At 36.7% G+C, this 17,709-nt stretch overlaps 1 protein-coding gene across 1 annotated transcript; it reads left to right on the top strand.

Annotated features, from left to right (window-relative positions):
- Positions 1 to 4,650: 4,650 nt before the first annotated feature.
- LOC117984119 (facilitated trehalose transporter Tret1-like) lies at positions 4,651 to 15,308 on the top strand. Its single transcript, XM_034970771.2, has 8 exons — positions 4,651 to 4,919; positions 8,084 to 8,313; positions 8,840 to 9,010; positions 9,718 to 9,870; positions 10,509 to 10,635; positions 13,253 to 13,488; positions 13,792 to 13,986; positions 14,627 to 15,308. The coding sequence occupies exons 1-8, from the start codon at positions 4,835 to 4,837 to the stop codon at positions 14,891 to 14,893; spliced, it is 1,464 nt and encodes a 487-aa protein (XP_034826662.1). The 5' UTR covers positions 4,651 to 4,834; the 3' UTR covers positions 14,894 to 15,308.
- Positions 15,309 to 17,709: the final 2,401 nt, after the last annotated feature.

Raw genomic sequence — 17,709 nt, 5'->3', positions numbered from 1 at the left:
CGATTGCCATCTCAACCTCTCGCGGACCATACATTCACATGCAGTTTACACGTGCTTTAGCCCACCCGTGTGAAACTGGTGCGAGTAAGCTATAACAGAAATAAATATAGGTACCTACTTACTTTGAACTTTCCTTGTCAAATGATATTTACATTAATTAAAGCAAAGTGCGAGCATTGACTTTGATTGATTTGTTATTTAATAATGTTCAAGTTACAAAATGACTCAATCAATTTGTTATTAAATACCTTACAGAACCAATTACGAAATTTGATTGCTTATGGCGCTCACACACTATCAAGTAGGTATCATACATACACATTTCGACATAATAAAAACCAGCCAAGTGCGAGTCAGACTCGCTCACCAGGGTGGCGGTTCCATACTGCAGTCGTATTTTATGGACATTTTGCACGATATGTCAAAAACTATGATGCATAAAATAAATAAAAATCTATTTTAGAATGTATAGGTAAAGCCCTTTCATATGATACCCCACTTGGTGTAGGTAAATTATCTTACTTTGAAAGTTGAAAATAATAATTATTTGTTTATAACATATTTTATTTTTTTTTTGTGATGTAACCACAAATTCACGGTTTTCGTATTTTTCCCCTTACGTGATAACATAACATACACTACCAATGTATGCAAAATATGTTACGTACATAATATTATATACAATTTGTGTATGTGTACCTGGTATCTATAGTTTATTATGTTAGAAATTATAGTTCATGACGATGAGAATGTATGTTAGAAATTATTTTATTTTTATTTTTATTTTATTTTATTAGATATGCCAAAGATAAATTGTTACAACATTCACAAATATTAAAAACTGTTATTTAATTATAGTTCATGATGATGTTTTAAATTTAATTTAATTCATTTACTTTTAATTTAATGTTTCTTCTTACTTTTAATTAAGGTTTAAATTAATTTAATAGAATTGTCTGTTTATTATTTAGGTAATATACATTCCTAACAAAAATTTAAAAAATCCCCTGTTCATGTAATCATTAATTTAGTTAACTATTTTTGGACATAATATTTATGTAAAATACAAATAAAATTATCTAAATACAGATAATAAGATTATAGCCGTAGTTAGTGGTAGGTAAAGTACCTTAAATTTTCCTTGAGGAAAAATGAAATTTAACTTGAAACTTACTTAGCATAGTTAAATTTATCCACTAACTCTTCTAGTCTAGGCTAGGTCTCATGATTATTTTTGCCGACTCATAAGTCAATTAAAAACCAGAACATAGGTTATTTTTAATTTAGGGTTAAATTATTTTTATGAATTTATTTAAAATAATATCTTACAGTCACGTATCATGTGATAATAAAAACAATAGGGAATAGGGACCGTAAGGTTCAGGTATTCCCCGGGGCAAGAACCATAGGGCTCACTTTCAAAATATATCACCCATCTAAGTAGTTATCTATAAGTAAATTTGGATCATCGTTGCTTAACCAAAATGCATTCGACAAATATGCCCTGTCGCCACTAGGCCACGTACATTACTCTCCAGCAAGTGACATGAGGTAATATTTTAATCCATACTATAATATTATAAATGCGAAAGTGTGTCTGTCTGTCTGTCTGCCAGCTTTTCACGGCTCATACGCCCAACCGATTTTAATGAAATTTGGTACAGAGATAGCTTGCATCCCGGGGAAGGACATAGGCTACTTTGGATCCCGGAAAATCAAAGAGTTCCTGCGGGATTTTCAAAAACCTTAATCCACGCGGACGAAGTCGCGGGCATCATCTAGTCGTCAATAAATCGATTACATAATCACGAAGGTCACAAGTTATCGGTCATTCATCATAAAGAGGAAAACCAAACACGTAACAGGGAATAAACCTGACCGAAATAGTTAGAATTCGATTTGGTATCGATGCAGCGAACTTCAATCACACGTCATCACGACGATAATGCTTTAAAATCCGAACTCAGTTTAACGTAAAACGTAAATGCAATTTTAACACGCAAAGTTTTGAATGAAATGAAACTTTTGAATTAGTCTTGGGGCTAGCTAGCTTATTTCTCTGCCCATAAAAATATTTGTTTGTTAGTTAAATTCCCAAAAAGAAGCTGCTCGGAGGGCAGTGGTCTCTCGATAAGGAATAAAGCCGTCAGTCCTGCCCCTAATCTCTATCCTTTCATATCGGATTGCCGTCCCATCATGGTCCCATCGGACTATAAGATGAGACGCATTGCTTTCACGTTTCATCGAAAACGTACGCTTGATTTACTTTATATCTTACCTACTACCTTTTAGAAGTCTCAATAACTCAACGATCAGAGGAGCGGACTGAAATCGAAAGGTCGACGGTTCAAATCCCACCCTAACGTACCTACTATTGTCGTACCTACTCCTAGCACAAGCTTGACGCTTCGTTGGAGGGAAAGGGGAATATTAGTCTTGATCAGCATGGCTAGTTATTTTAAAAAAAATCATATCAAAAGTACGATTTTAGTCTTTATTTTAAAGGTGAACCGTACTTTTGACGTGACAGTTGACCCATAGAGTTAAAATGGCGCGTGAAGAGTCATTTTATACGGTCTATAATAATATGTATTTTTTACATTATTTCAGTAGGTCAAAGATAGGTAGGATGACTGACTGACGCAAGATATTTTATGACTAAGATAACGCAGGTGATTTTGTTTTCTTAGTTGAGGGGAATCCTTGTGGGGCTTCTTATTTTCCTTTATTTCTTACAAGTTATTATCCATTTCTTAAGCAATAATAAATATGTTAATTATTATAATTTGAATAAAAATAATCTTCACTTGGTACTAGAGTTCGATTCTATATTACCTAATGTAGAAAAATATTTATGATTAGCTGATGCCCGCGGCTTCACCCGCGTGGATTTAGGTTTTTAAAAATCCCATGGGAACTTTTGATTTTCCAGGACAAGAAGTAGCCTATCCGTAATAGCCCGTCCCCGGGATGCAAGATACATGCCTATCTTCGTACCAAATTTCGTAAAAACATTAAAAATCCGCAGGATCACCATGATTTAAAAATGCAAGTTGGGTCCTCGAAAAGTCTTCACTTGGTAGGTACCCCCATTATCAGTTACAACCGACAGTTTCTAAATCCCATCAATTTTTGTGGTCAGGTCCCGTTGGAATCCAATTTTTTATGGGACAATGTCGCAAAGTTTCTCTATCGATTAAAAAAAAATACACAAATCGGTTCTGAAATCTCGGCGATTTCGGTGTACTTATATAGTAAACACGACTAATCCTTTTCTAAAAGTCGGTTAAAAAAGTAGCTTATGTTACTTCTTGGTTAAAATATTCTACTTGTCTGTAAAGTTCCAACAAAATAGGGTCAGCCGTTCCGAAGATTAAACCGTTCAAACAGACAGACAAAAATTTTAAAACGTGTAGGTACAGTTCGAATAACCATATTATGAGCTTAATATGTGGTAGTTATTTCGAAATTACAGACAGACACTTCAATTTTATTTATTAGTATAGTATAGATTTATGCTATTTAATCACAGCACGTGAGACTGTTTTGTATATTTTTCTGCCAAAAGACCACTTTCTAAGTAGGTATTAGACAAAAAATATTTTAAGATAGTTTCCCTAGCGTGCTCCCCACATTCTCCATACAAACATAGTTTGCTTCTCATTTGATAAAATTATCTTCGAACCCGTACACATTTTTTACCTATTAAACAAATCTGACAAATAAATTAATGATTGAGATTTTTCATTAGTACCTTTAATACTTAGAACATTTTCACACATTAGGTACCTTTGATTGGTTAATATTCAAATGAGGAGCCATGTTTCTACTGAGCGCGCTACAAATAAGGTAGGTTGTCGCCGGAATTTGCTCAGTCAACAAAACAGCTTAGACATTACTTCTCCTAACTTACTACTTCTACTAAGAAATATATACCTAACTTCTAGGCTTTTAATCCCCTGAACGAAATTACTGAAGTCTGAAGAATACACGCAATTTAAAAGGCAGTATAGAGCCTTCTCGTAATCCATTATAGGCTTTTCTGTAAAAATCGGTTCATTGAATTTTGGTCGGTCGAGATGGCAATCGTGGTATGAGGAACGTTACTCGCGCGCACCCGTACCGGGTTACCGCGGGGCTATGCGGGTGTGCGGGGCATCCCTACCCCGATTGCCATCTCCATCTGTCGCGCTCCATCGTTTCTAAAATACCCAAAATATGAGGCGAGGGAGATAAAGGTAGTTTTCATGTGCGACGGGCCTGGGTTTTTTTAATATGGGATGTTTTTTTTGTAAGGGGATAGTCCAAAAGCCATCTCCTATATTTCATGTAGGAGTTAGGACAATTTAATTTCATGTAGTCTCTTAAGCTACGAGTATGTCTGACTTTACTACGGGTTCGGAAAGCAATGCTACTGATTTTGGTATTAGGTACCTATCACAGTATTTTAATTTTAAGTGATAAAAATAACAACAATATTAATAAAAACAAAAGGTGTACTTTCCTCGAAAAGCAATGTCATAGAGTTAATTTGGCTGAAAATTTCAGGAAAAGTGTCTTGCGTTTGTAAACAATGTAAAGGAGAGACGCCTTTATAAAAGCGCGGGAAAATCAACCACCCTGTCAGTGCGCGTACGCAACTCCGTAGCGCTTGATCTACGCGGGAAACGGGATTCATACAAAGTTCGCGTTCAAATTCAAAATTAGATAATTTAGTTCGAAAATTGTTACAGTTGTATAATATTATTTAGATATTTAGATTAGAAAATCAAATACCAATAATTTAAAAGACAGTTTTGTAGCTTTTAGTGAGACTTAATTAGTGATACTAAAAATGGTGAATAAAATGTATAAAGTTACGTCTGAAAAGGCAGAACATCGCGGAAGCAAACACAATCAAGTTTTAATGTCAATAGTCAGTGAGTATCTTACTTATCATATATTTTTCAAACCAAAAAAATAAAGTTTATTTCTATAGAAAGGTTTCTTGTTAAAAATATGTACTACCTACTCACCACAGGTCACAGTTCTAATAATTATGTACTGCAACTTAATTCAACACCCTTGAAGCAAAGTTGAATCAAATAAGGTAGATAATGTAAAAATATTATACTATCTTTCTATAATACTTAATAAACTTAAATCTAAAAAAAAAAACATTAAATTAAAACTAAAATAAATTAAATTAAATCTAAAACCTCGTCGAGACCACCGCAGCGAGGCATTGTACCCAAGATGCTGGCAGCATTACCCCTTTGGATGGCCAAACTAATTCTTTGACCAAGGTAGCTGCCAGCTCTCGGGTCCCCGGTTGACTCGATAACTCTTTTCGCAATTTCTTTAAATTACTAATACTTAATTGTAATTAGGTAGGATAAATACAAATTACATCAGAAACACAAGTAATTGTCCCTCTTGTTTCGTATCGTCAGCGTTATCATAGAAATAATAATAAAAATATCAAAAGCAAAATTAACCATGAAAATATATAGGAGATAGAAGATACGAAGCTATTCCATAGGGAGGTATGTAAGGCGCGTACAGACGGAGCAGCAGAGGCGAATGTGGTTATGGTTGATAAGGCGAACGAATCTGTACGGGCGACTAAAAGGAGGTTATTGACGGAGTCATTTTTTTGGTATCTAATACCGAATTTGTAATGATGGTTGTGCCCAATACCCAATGCCTTTGTGTTGCTGACAAGTTTCTAACTAGGCTTAATTTTAACTTTAGGGCTCTTACAGCAATACTTTATTCCGAATTTTAAACCTCCCCCTTTCTTGGAAGTCGGATAATAATGGCTGTGATACACTATGGCTAACATAACACACAGACAAAGAGACAACTGGATGAAACTATATAAGAGTTCCTTGTTTGCCTAAATTACTGATACCATCTTACTATCTATTCAATAAAAAACCGGCCAAGTGCGAGTCAGACTCGCGCACAGTACAGTAAAGTACAGTCGTACTTTTTCGACATTTTGCACGATAAATCAAAAACTATGATTCATAAAAATAAAGAAAAATCTGTTTTAGAATCCACAAATGAAACCCTTTCATATGATACCCGCTTGATATAGTTCTACATTGATTCTGATTTAATTCTTTGGCAATAGCATTTGTTAGAATTTTCTACCTGGTCTCTTTGTTGTGTAATTTTTTCTTGATTTTATGATTTTTTCGTAATTTTTTTGTACCAATGGATACCTAATGAAACGTAGATGTTTTTAAAATAATCCGCAGGATAAGTGCCATAGTAATTTTTACAGAAAATTTGCAAGTTATTCAAAGAATTAAATTTAAAAATCGAAAACTTGTACAGTTTTTGGGCTGTAATTTTAAAATGTTTGAAGTTTTTTTTTAGTTTTATAACTGTTTATTATTAACAAGGATATGTACTAGCAAGAAATAAAAAAAAATCTGCTGAAATACATTGTTCCTTTTTTTTATTAATTTTTAAAGTGGCAAACACCCTTTTACCAATAAAAAAATAAAAAAATGAATAACTCGAAAACGATACACTTTCGCATAAGCACTTTAGGGGTCGTTTGATAGCTAATGTCCTGTACTATAACCCCTTAACGGGATCGTGTCCTATTTAACTGTAACCCTGTATACTAATAATCCATACTAATATTATAAATGAGAAAGTGTGTCAGTCCGTCTGTCTGTCTGTCTGCTAGCCTTTCACAGCCCAACCGTTCAACCGATTTTAACGAAATTCGGTACAGAGATAGCTTGTATCCCGGGGAAAGACATAGCCTACTTTTATCCCGGAAAATCAAAGAGTTCCCATGGGATTTTTAAAACATTAATCCACGCGGACGAAGTCGCGGGCACCCTCTAGTATTCTATAAAGCTGAGTAGTAGGTACCTTTGACGTTAAGTTATAGAAAAATCTAATCTCAAAAGTCGGAGTCTCCCTAGCAAAGACATTTAATATGATCAGGGTGCGGACTTTCCCCAAAAAGTAAAGTGTAACTTTCAAACCCCACCCTCTTTAGTCGTACCACTCCTATAGCCCAAGCTTGTGCTAAGCCAGAATAAATATTTGTTTTTAAAAGCTCAAAAACTTGGATCATATTCGGGCATAAGTAACTAATTTAGCTAGGTATACGAGTTCAAAATTCAAAACTTAATTAAGTAGGGGTTGACTCGCTTGATTAATTACCTTCTGACTGTCTCCACGCAAGATACGCACGCGCTCGCGCTCCTAGTTATCTGTTCTATTTTACTAATAACTAGTAAATTACTTACAATTAAATGTCTACTTACCTCATATTGATAAACATAATTTTCAGGTAAAAACAGGAGAATATACCTACCTAAAACCTTTTTGGTGTTTGTACCTTTATATTTCGGCACAAAACTTATTAATATTTTAAACTAGCTGCCCTGGCGAACTTTGTTCCGCCTAACAGTCGATTCAAATTTTTTAAATTTTTCTCTCCGTAAGAACCATCCTCGTACTTTAAGGAATATTATAAAAAAAGAATTAGCGAAATCGGTTCAGCTATTCTCGAGATTTGCGATGACCAACACATTTAGTTATTTTTATATTATAGAAGATGTGAAGTTTGGATGTTTGCTACTCCTTCACGTCACAACGACTGTTTGAATGGAGATAGCTTATACCCTACATAATAGATAGGCAACAATGTATCACGAAACATTCGAAAGTTCCCCCAGGAATAACTACCTATAACTGAATTCTACGTGTATGAAGTATAGCTATAGCACGTCCGTTTTCTTGAAGATGTACTCATACATAGGCTACGTCATATCCAACATAATCTTAGAGTTTCTACGGTAAAAAAAAATATCTAATCACTCAGACGAAGTCACGTTCTTGCGAAGTGCGAACTGTAGTACGTAGGTACTTACTTGTATCGTATAGCGTCGTAGGTATCTTCTTAGGCTCAGCCGCTGAGCCAATCAAGTCACAATTTAACACAGAGATAACTTAATTACCTATTGCGATTTACAAGTTTAAAAAAAAACTAGTACCTACCTAGTTGCTCACAAAATCTAGGTAGGCGTAGTACCTAGGCAAGTACTTACTTCCTTGTTTTTTGTTCCAGTATGCATGCCCATCGTGGCATACGGCACGGCGATGGGCTGGATATCGCCCAACAAAGCCTTGTTAATGGGAGACACCTCGCCTTCTCCAAAAAAACTGTCAGAAGAAGATGTATCATGGATGGCATCCATCATGTTCATATTTGCACCCATAGCTGTATTCATATATGGAGTTGCAGCTGACAAGTTTGGCAGAAAAAATGCGTTGCTGTGTGCGACTTTACCTATATCAGTGAGTAACAAAAATTTACGTCATCTGTACAGCTGTTGAAGTCAGGCGTCAACTTAAAAGTTAACGTTAACCTGCGCAGTGGGTGATTTATCTAATCATTTGGTGGTAGTATGAACTACGAAGCGAGGCACGTCGGTGGCGATGTCTGCTCTGCCGCGCTTTTAGTTCATAGGTCAACCTTTTCTCCCCATGCTGCACGAAAATAGGTACTGTAAGTAGGTACCCGTGTGCAGACACGACATCCTGGCTCATAATTGCAAATCTTTAACGATCCTTTGTTCCTCCATCGTTAATATAGGAAGTGATATTAGGTATTTAATTGCTTAAAACACACGCAACTCGGAAAAGTTAGAGGTGCATGCCCCCCGATGGATCGAACCCCCGATCTCCCAAACAGAAGGCAGATGTCACACTAGGCTATCACCACTTGCCCTGAATAATTAATTGTAATAGATCATACTTAAGACCACGAAGTATTTGACCCAGATACTCTGTGGGAACTAACTAAAGGCTTCCTATGTTTCAGCTCGGTTGGATAGTTAAGCTTGTATGCACGCATCCAATAGCACTGATCGCGGCACGAGCTCTCATCGGCTTCGGATCTGGAGGAGGCTTCGTAGTGTGTCCGCTCTATGTCAAAGAAATCAGCGAGGACAGCATCCGAGGCATGACCGGCACCTTTGTCATATTCTCTCAGGTTAGTTTAATTCATTAAAAGCTACTACTAGGCTACGGTTACCGGGGGCTTATTATATCTATTTATTTAAAAAATATTTGGTAGCCCCTTCATCGTCATTTCAACCTGTAAACTTGCTTGATTTTCCATACCACACTCGGTTCGAAGCCATCCTTATTCAGGCTATGTTGTCTCTTCCCACTACCCTCTGAAAAATAACGCGTCGCGATACCAGTCGTACGATGTAACACGAAATAATGATACTTATTATAGGTACATGATTTATTATTAAGTAATTATGCTATTTGGTTCAATATCTAAACAGGTATAAGTTATAACATAAAAACATTAAAGCTAAGAACAAGTCAAGAAAACTGTATGAAAATATCAATAAGCATTATTATAATAGGTACTACTTAGGTACTTAGGTACATGTTTTTGTACTTTAATACCATACCAATGTATCTCTAAAAGTCTATACCATTGTCGTCACGTTTATGTAAATCAATTTATAGAGAATCTCAGTTTCCCAGAAAGAAAGTTAAGGAAAATGATATTAAATATTATACAAGGTAAACTCGATGTCTAAGGGCCCTCAGTCGTTTACTTCTCAAATATCTAAATATCCAATAATGGTATTGAAACTATACGACGCCCTATGAATAAAAAAGTTAGGTATTTTTAATAAAACTTTAATAAAATTATTGACTTCAAAAATGTTTTTGCAGACCGCTGGTAATCTTGTGGTATTCATATTGGGAGATCTGCTGCCATTCCAAACTGTACTGTGGATACTGCTTGCGATCCCGCTGGTTCACTTCTGCATACTACTGAGACTGCCCGAGACGCCGTCCTATCTCATCAAGTGTGGAAAAAACGAGGTGAGAAAATACCTCCTACTTATATTTTTTGCTGACCTTACTGGGTGAAATGAAGTTTTGCGTTTCAAGCTCTATGCCATCACTCTCATAGTTCCTTTCACCTGGTGCCGGTACTGTTAACATAAAGTTCAAGACGCAACCACTAGGTGAGCACTCTCTCTCGTTGTTCCTGAGTCCGACTCCTCTGCTCTGGCCGGCTTTGTAGACACATACATACTCCACTGAGCACAATCCATTCCCTCACTCTCATAGTTCCCTTCACTTCACTTATGCTGGTCATTGCGTATCTATATGCTCGAGCTAGTTGAGACGTATGTGAAACGTCACATTCTACATAATGATGGATCCATGACCATCAACTCTTCCCCGGCCCACTACTGAGAATTGAGTCTCCTCTCAGAATAAAGAGGGTTTTGGCCACGCTGGTCAAGTGGGGACGTGCACACTTCACACACTTTTGAGGACATTATGGAGAACTCACAGATATGCAGGTTTCCTCTTCCTCACGATGTTGATGACAATGACGGGTTACATAATGTATCTAAACATTTCCGGTGACATATATTATACCATTTATTGTTTGTTTAATCGGAAATCTACCTACCTTCAGAATTTCAAGTTCTAAAATTAAATTATAGGAAACAGCCAAAGTGCTGGGCTGGTTGCGATCGTTGCCTCACACGGATAAGGCTATCAGTGAGGAGGTGGACCGGCTGATCATCGAACAGACCACCTGCGAGCCAAAGTTCTCACCTAGGTTGCTTTGTAAGTATCTACGTAGATACCAGTTAGTGCGCGACAGGTCAAAATAGCAATCAGGGTGATGTGGTTGAGTAGAAGGAGGTCCTTCTACTGAAGGACCTCCTTCTACTCAAAAAAGGACTGACTCCAGAAGGACTGGGTTAGTTTGGAGATTTATAATTAACTAATTAGTAGCTTCGGGCGAGGCTAGTTAGTTACCTGCCATTGTAGGAACGGGTGCCGCGTAGAAATCGATTAATATTAGTAGGTAAGTCGGTACCTACAGAAAACGTCTAGTTAGGTATCTACCTGAGTTTTATTATAAGACTAGATGATGCCCGCGAGCTCATCCGCGTGAATTTGGGTTCTTTAAAAATCCCGTGGGAACTTTTTAATTTTCCGGGATAAAAAGTAGCCTATGCCCTTTCCCGGGATACAAGCTAACTCTGTACCAAATTTCATCAATATCGGTTAAACTGTTGGGCCGTGAAAAGCTAACAGAGAGACAGACACACTTTCGTATTTATAATAAATAGTATAGATATGGATAGGTAGGCATATAGGTATTTCTTGTTTACGGTGTACCTTTCCCTTCAATATTATCCTTATAAGTTACATTAATTAGATTGGCATGTATGTTATAGGGTAGGAGGTTAATTCACTTCGAAGTTGATAAGAAATCGTGAGAGACGGCTGGCTACTGTGAGATTTGCGTATTCTTTTCAAATCTGTTTAAATGTTTTGTTCTGATCTCTTAATCACAATATGTTGCTAATTCTGTTATCCATAGTCTATTTTTTTTAAATTGAGATACAAGTTAGCCCTTGACTGCAATCTCACCTGATGGTAAGTGATGATGCAGTCTAAGATGATAGCAGGCTAACCTGGAAGGGGTTGGGGGCAGTTTTTATTAAACCCATACCCCTTTGGTTTGTACACGGCATCGTAATTCGTACCGGAACACTAAATCACTTGGCACGGCTTTGCCGGTAGGGTGGTAACTAGCCACGGCCGAAGCCTCCCACCAGACCAGACCAGAAATTTAGAAATTATAAAATTCCAAACCCCTGCCAGGAATCCAACCCGGGACCTCCCACTAATGAGACCACAGCGCTCACCACTGCGCCAGGGAGGTCGTCAAACAATATATTCTATATTCTAAGATAGATATTCAATTCTAGTTTAAGATATTCAATATTGAGCGTTCCATTGTTATTATTTTGCGAAGCGCCGTTATACAGTACTTGCAGCAAAATCGTAGAGTAGGGACTCTACGATTTTCAATGGCAGCGCGGCGCTTCGAACTACGTATGTGCAACTCTAACGTACCAAATAAAAATAATAAAAATTGGTAAGATACTGATACCTTTACCTAGGCGATTATAATCACCACCTCTTACACTATGGGAAATCCAACATCATAATAATTATCTATCATCTTATATCTATCCTACTGTAATACTGGCAGGTAGGCACACCATGTTTACAGCTCCTATTCATTCAGAGGTAATCCACTCTTTGAAGCATACATTTTTGCGAAATGAAACGTTTCACATAGATAGGTTCTTACCTAGCTAATCTATAATGTAAAAATGAATCACCAAATGTGTTGGTCATCGCAAATCTCGAGAACCGCTGAACCGATATCGCAAATTCTTTTTTTATAACATTCCTTGAACTTTACACGTAGCGGAGCTACCCTAAAAAAAATATCAAAATTTTATTTCACCACTTTGTCGGCGTAATTAATATTTATACCCATGCTAAATTACATAAGTCTCTGAGATTAACCGAGGATGGACGGACGGATAGACGGACATGGCGAAACTATAAGGGTTCCTTGTTTACTACGGAACCCTTTTTGAAAAACCATTTTGTCATTTATCATGTCCTTTAAGAATCTGCTTACCTTGCTAAAATTGTACGTTCTACTTGCTTCATTCCGTTTCCACAAACCCTATAATATTATCCGTATCTTTTACGCTTGGGTAGGTACAAGACCGAAGACGTCCTACTTTCCACCTCAAATAATATATTAAGTATTAACATCCAGTAAGCCGTCTGTCCCCATTTTTTCAGCAGTCGAAAAACGCGGATGCAAACAGAAAATTGTTTTCAAAACACATTTTATTGTTTCAATTGGCGCGGTGACCTCTCGTCCTGTCCTTGATATCTGAGCCCGGCCATCATTTTCAATTCACCACTTAATTGGGTTGCTTCTATTTATTTGCTGTCAAATGCCGTTCTTAGGGTCAATTGGTAGCATGCGTCAGTGCTCAAGAAACAAACTGATTTATATAAGTAAAATAGAATACTATCTAGATCATGTAGATCGATCGATGTTAACCCAACTAGACTACTTAACTTGTAGTGTCAGCAACGAGGCTAGGTTTGTACCCGTCCATAGTCGCTTGTACTGGGGGGCGCGGCGGTGCTGACTGCACCTAGTAACATTAATAAAATACATCTTATTACCTTTTTGTACCTACGCACATTTTAGATCTCGTGGTATAGGATGTCGTTGTATACTTAGTTTTTTTTTTAATAATTAGGTTAATCAGGGATCCGTTTTTTTATTATTTGAGTCGCAGTCGAAAAAAATTGCTAGGTAATTAATTCTAATTTCTTTTATTTTCTACAGTTGGAGACAAAACTGCACTCAAAGCCTTCTGGGTGGCTCTTATAGTGAATCTAACCCGCGAGTTCTGCGGATGTATCGCAGTTCTAGTCTACGCCAGCCACATCTTTGCGGAAGCTGGAAAGGACCCACACACCAGCCTCGCACTTACGCCGAACAAACAGTCGATTTTACTCGCTGCTGTTCAGATTTTTGGGTCGTTTTTGGCATGTCAACTTGTAGATCGGACGGGAAGAAAGGTGAGTAGGGCCGTGGTAGTACCACAAAATACTTAGATACCTACCTATGCCTTTGTGGATTAGGTATACTTAGTACGCGACAGGTCGAAATGACAATCGGGGAGGAAACGCCCCGCACAGCTCCGCGCTAACCCGGTGCGGGCGAGCGCGGGTGACGTGCGGGTGTGCGGGGCATACCCCCGCCTCATATCCCGAATGCCATCTCGACCTGTCGTGGACTATACTTACCTGTCATTAAAAGGAATCACTACTCTCAGTAATGAGCAATTCGACGCAGATATTTATGAATTTTCTTTTCCGCAGCCTCTTCTAGCAGTGACGAGTGCGGTGGCCGGCTTCAGTATGTGCCTTCTAGGAGTATGGTTCTACCTGCAGAGCATCGGCGTGTTCATGCCAGGCTGGGTGCCCATTATGGCGCTCTGTGTTACCATCTTCGCTGATGCGTCGGGATTGCAGCCGCTGCCTTTTGTTATCATGACAGAAATGTTTACCTTTCAGGTAGGTCAAAATGAAACCGCCGACGAATTCTATGGCAGTGTGCGCTGAAGGCTGGGTTGTAACTTGTAATATTATGTTATAAGTAGGTATAACTACCCTTGACTACAGTAGCCGGCAAGAAATATTGTAGGTACTTTGACCTTGAGAAAGAGGTTTCGGCTTCGTAGAGCATTGTCTCTGTCACTCATACCTATGTGACATTCAGTCGGTCTCAACGGTCATACGCTCCACGAAATCGCTATCGCTTTCTAAAGGTCGATGTACAATATTTCCTGCCGGGTACCTATACTGTAATTCCGTTGTAGACAGGACACAAACCCTGAACCTTAGCAACCACTGTACAACACAATTTGGCTATACTAACATAATCTGTCTACACAATCTCTAAACTAAATTAATTGACAGGTTTTAAATCAAGTGCTATCTTTTTCACGCAGGAAGCATTGTGAAAGAGATAGCAATACGTCTAGTAATGTCATTTTAATTTAGTTTATACAACAGAATTAGTTAAAATAATTGTTGCACCTATAATCTCTAAATAAACTCCTTCATTGATTATACCAAAGCTAGGTTACTCTAATAGTCTAAATAGCGAAAAAATTCTAAGTCTATGGTCTAAGCAAGGTTTTTTTGTTAACAGCTACGAGGTACAGTGGCGACACTCATCATGGCCATTTCTCTCGGAACCGATTTCGCACTCCTAAAACTCTTCGCTCCGCTAAACACCTGGATCGGTTACCATTCCACGTTCTGGATATTCAGCTTTATATGCTTAGCCAATGTCTTCTACCTTATCTTCTGCGTCCCTGAGACGAAAATGCGAAACCTGGAAGACATCTATGCCGATTTGGAGGGAAAGAAGCGACGGAAAAAGGAAGAAGCAGTTGTTGAAACTCATCATGTGTAAAGTTCCTATGATTTTAGCTAGTGTTTAAGATAAAACTTTGAATATGGACGGATTTTTTAAAGTTACTAGCACTTAAGTTTTACAGCTAGTTAGGTACACAATTCATGTGCTAACCTCCTAGGTTAAGTTACAGAGTAGTATACAAGTTAGATATCAATATGTACCTAGTGTTAGAAAAACTAGGCAATTTCGTTTATTAGATAATATCGTTCGCTACGAACTCATCTACAATAGAATCTCCGTAAACTTTTAAATTTGCTTCAGTAAATTATTTTATCAAAGCGTTAAATAAATAGTAAGCATAGCTAAACACTAAACAAAAACCCCAAAATCAATACTTGCATAATCCATAAATTGATTGTTTTATGTAATGTATAAAAGTACCATATTAGATTTTACGTGTAAATAGTAATTTTAGAACTGTAAGATATTTTACAATGTGATATTTGTGATAAATTAATTATAAATTACTATAATAAAGGCTTTTTTACTTTAATTTGCTACCAAATGTGTTGGAAAAATAGTAAGTTACTTGAAATTTAAAAGAGGTAAGTACCTTGTTAGGCAAAAAAACTGCAGCTTTAGAAGAATTTACATATTTTAATAAATAACCAACCTAGTTTACAAAAAGCATTTTTTTCATTTTCATACTTTTTTTTCTGAAAATATCTTTAAAAACTAAATCATTGATAACATCATTAACAGTTCTGAAGACAGTGAATTTCCCTCTTTCAATCACAAAAGCTGTCGTGATTCTTAAATAAGGACTAGTCAAAACAACTACTACTTAACTTTTATACAAATATCATTCTAATATGTATTGTATCATTGTATAATATTTTGTAAGTTTTTAAAATAATTGTTAGCTCAATTAACACTTAGCATTAGTAGAATTTGAGATATTATAAAATATGTACAGTACGCAGCAGAAAATATTGTACATCGATCTTTAGAAAGAGAATTTAGAATAGAAAGAGCGGTTTCGTAGAGCGGTTTCGTTGAACGTCTCTGTCGTTGAGACCGACAAAACATCACATAGGTATGAGTGACCGAGACATCGCTCTAGAAAGCCGAAATCTCATTCTAAAGGTCGATGCACAATATTTCTTGCCGGCTACTTTAACAAGACAGTGCTGCATTAATTTGGTAGACCTAAGTAATGGCAGATTCACATTAAGGCTGACCAATCAACATTCAGCTATGCTGCGCTGTGCTGTGCTCAGCCAAGCTAACTTTCTGGTGCTATGTTTTTCTTATAAACACCATGCTACTACGGTGTGCTGTGCGACTGCGACATGACTGCGCGAGATGAGCAATGCGATGACGAGCGAGCCAGCACGTATCGCTTGATCCTTGCTGTTTTAATCACAGCACAGCCGTACAAAGCGCAGCGCAGCAAGGTTTGTTTGTTAATCATTATAATCTAAGAGGAGCGATAGAACATAGCACAGCACAGATCAGTGTTGATTCATCACGGTATTATAGAAATTCTGACAGAAATGTTTGTCATACTAACTTTGCGAACATTACAAGCCTACGTCCATCTAGACATGAGAACTGTAGGAACGAAAATAAATTAACGACTGAATACTCAAATGTCTTTATGGCATTTTATTCATACAACAAATATTTGAAAAACCGGCCAAGTGCGAGTCGGACTCGCACACGAAGGGTTCCGCACCATCGTAAAAGAAAATCATTTTTTAACTATTTTTTTATTTTAATGGCGGTCATTTTGAAATTTTTATTGTTTGCTGTTATAGCGGCAATAAAAATACATCTTCTGTAAAAATATCAACTCTCTAACTATTAGTATCTCACGAGATACAGTACGCTAACAGATAAACGGACAGACAGACCGACAGCGGAGGCTTAGTAAGAGGGTCCCGTTGGCACCCTTCGGGGATAGAACGCTAAAAAGCACTCAGTTTTGGTCGCTCTTAAGTATTAAGACACGTTTAAGTATTCAGTTGCTAGAGATTATCTAAAATATTGAGTCGAATCTTCGATTTATCAACCAAATACCGTAGTAGGTATTATAATCTTAAGGTTTACCACATGACAACGAGTACTATATTTTATACTGTGATATTTTGTTAAAATATTAATAAATAATTCTAAAGCTAGCTAGATAGACTAAGGACCAACTTTGCGTTGTTGTTCTCGATTTTTGTTTTTAAAGACCTCTGACACGTTCTTACAGAAAATGGACTAACTATTCTAACAGGAAATTAACAGTACTAGTGCAAAATTAATCCTAACATCTAAATTGACATTATGAAAATTATTAGCGTAAATTAAATTTTATTATTCCACCAGAAAAATACTACAAATGGCGATAATATTATTAAATATAAGTGGATTGAGCAAAAATATTACTAAAAAGTATAGTCAATAATAATATTTATCTCTTTTTACATTAAGAACGGAAAAAACGGAGATAGAGTATTTAATACGCATTTCATTGATTAAAAAAATATAATGGCGTGGTCCTAGATTTCCCTTATGGTATATGACTTAGTACTTAATTAAAAATAATATATACATTTTATACAAATAAAACATTTTCAAACTTTATCTCAAATCTGATTAATTTTAAACTCAAGTTTATGATAATTATCTGTAAGTATAATATACAATATTATTGTACCTATATAGTGTAACATAATTATTTTTCAATACATTTGTTCGTAAAATGACAGTTCACCACAAAACTATAAAGTAGACTTTTACCAAAACTAAAATATTACAGTTTACCGCAGTTATTACACACAAAGGCGTGCGGTAATATTTAAAACGGTCGCCAAACAGAACAA

This window comes from Maniola hyperantus, chromosome 7 (genome assembly GCF_902806685.2).
Source record: "Maniola hyperantus chromosome 7, iAphHyp1.2, whole genome shotgun sequence".
In the NCBI taxonomy this organism is placed as follows: domain Eukaryota; kingdom Metazoa; phylum Arthropoda; class Insecta; order Lepidoptera; family Nymphalidae; genus Maniola; species Maniola hyperantus.
This window is presented reverse-complemented; position numbering and strand designations above follow the sequence as displayed.

Bases quoted from the DNA above. Each gene is read 5' to 3' on its own strand.
- LOC117984119 (XM_034970771.2), top strand. From the start codon at position 4,835: ATGGTGAATAAAATGTATAAAGTTACGTCTGAAAAGGCAGAACATCGC. The intron at 10,636-13,252 runs GTAAGTATCTAC...TATTTTCTACAG, and splicing joins GTTCTCACCTAGGTTGCTTT to TTGGAGACAAAACTGCACTC. The intron at 13,489-13,791 runs GTGAGTAGGGCC...TCTTTTCCGCAG, and splicing joins TAGATCGGACGGGAAGAAAG to CCTCTTCTAGCAGTGACGAG.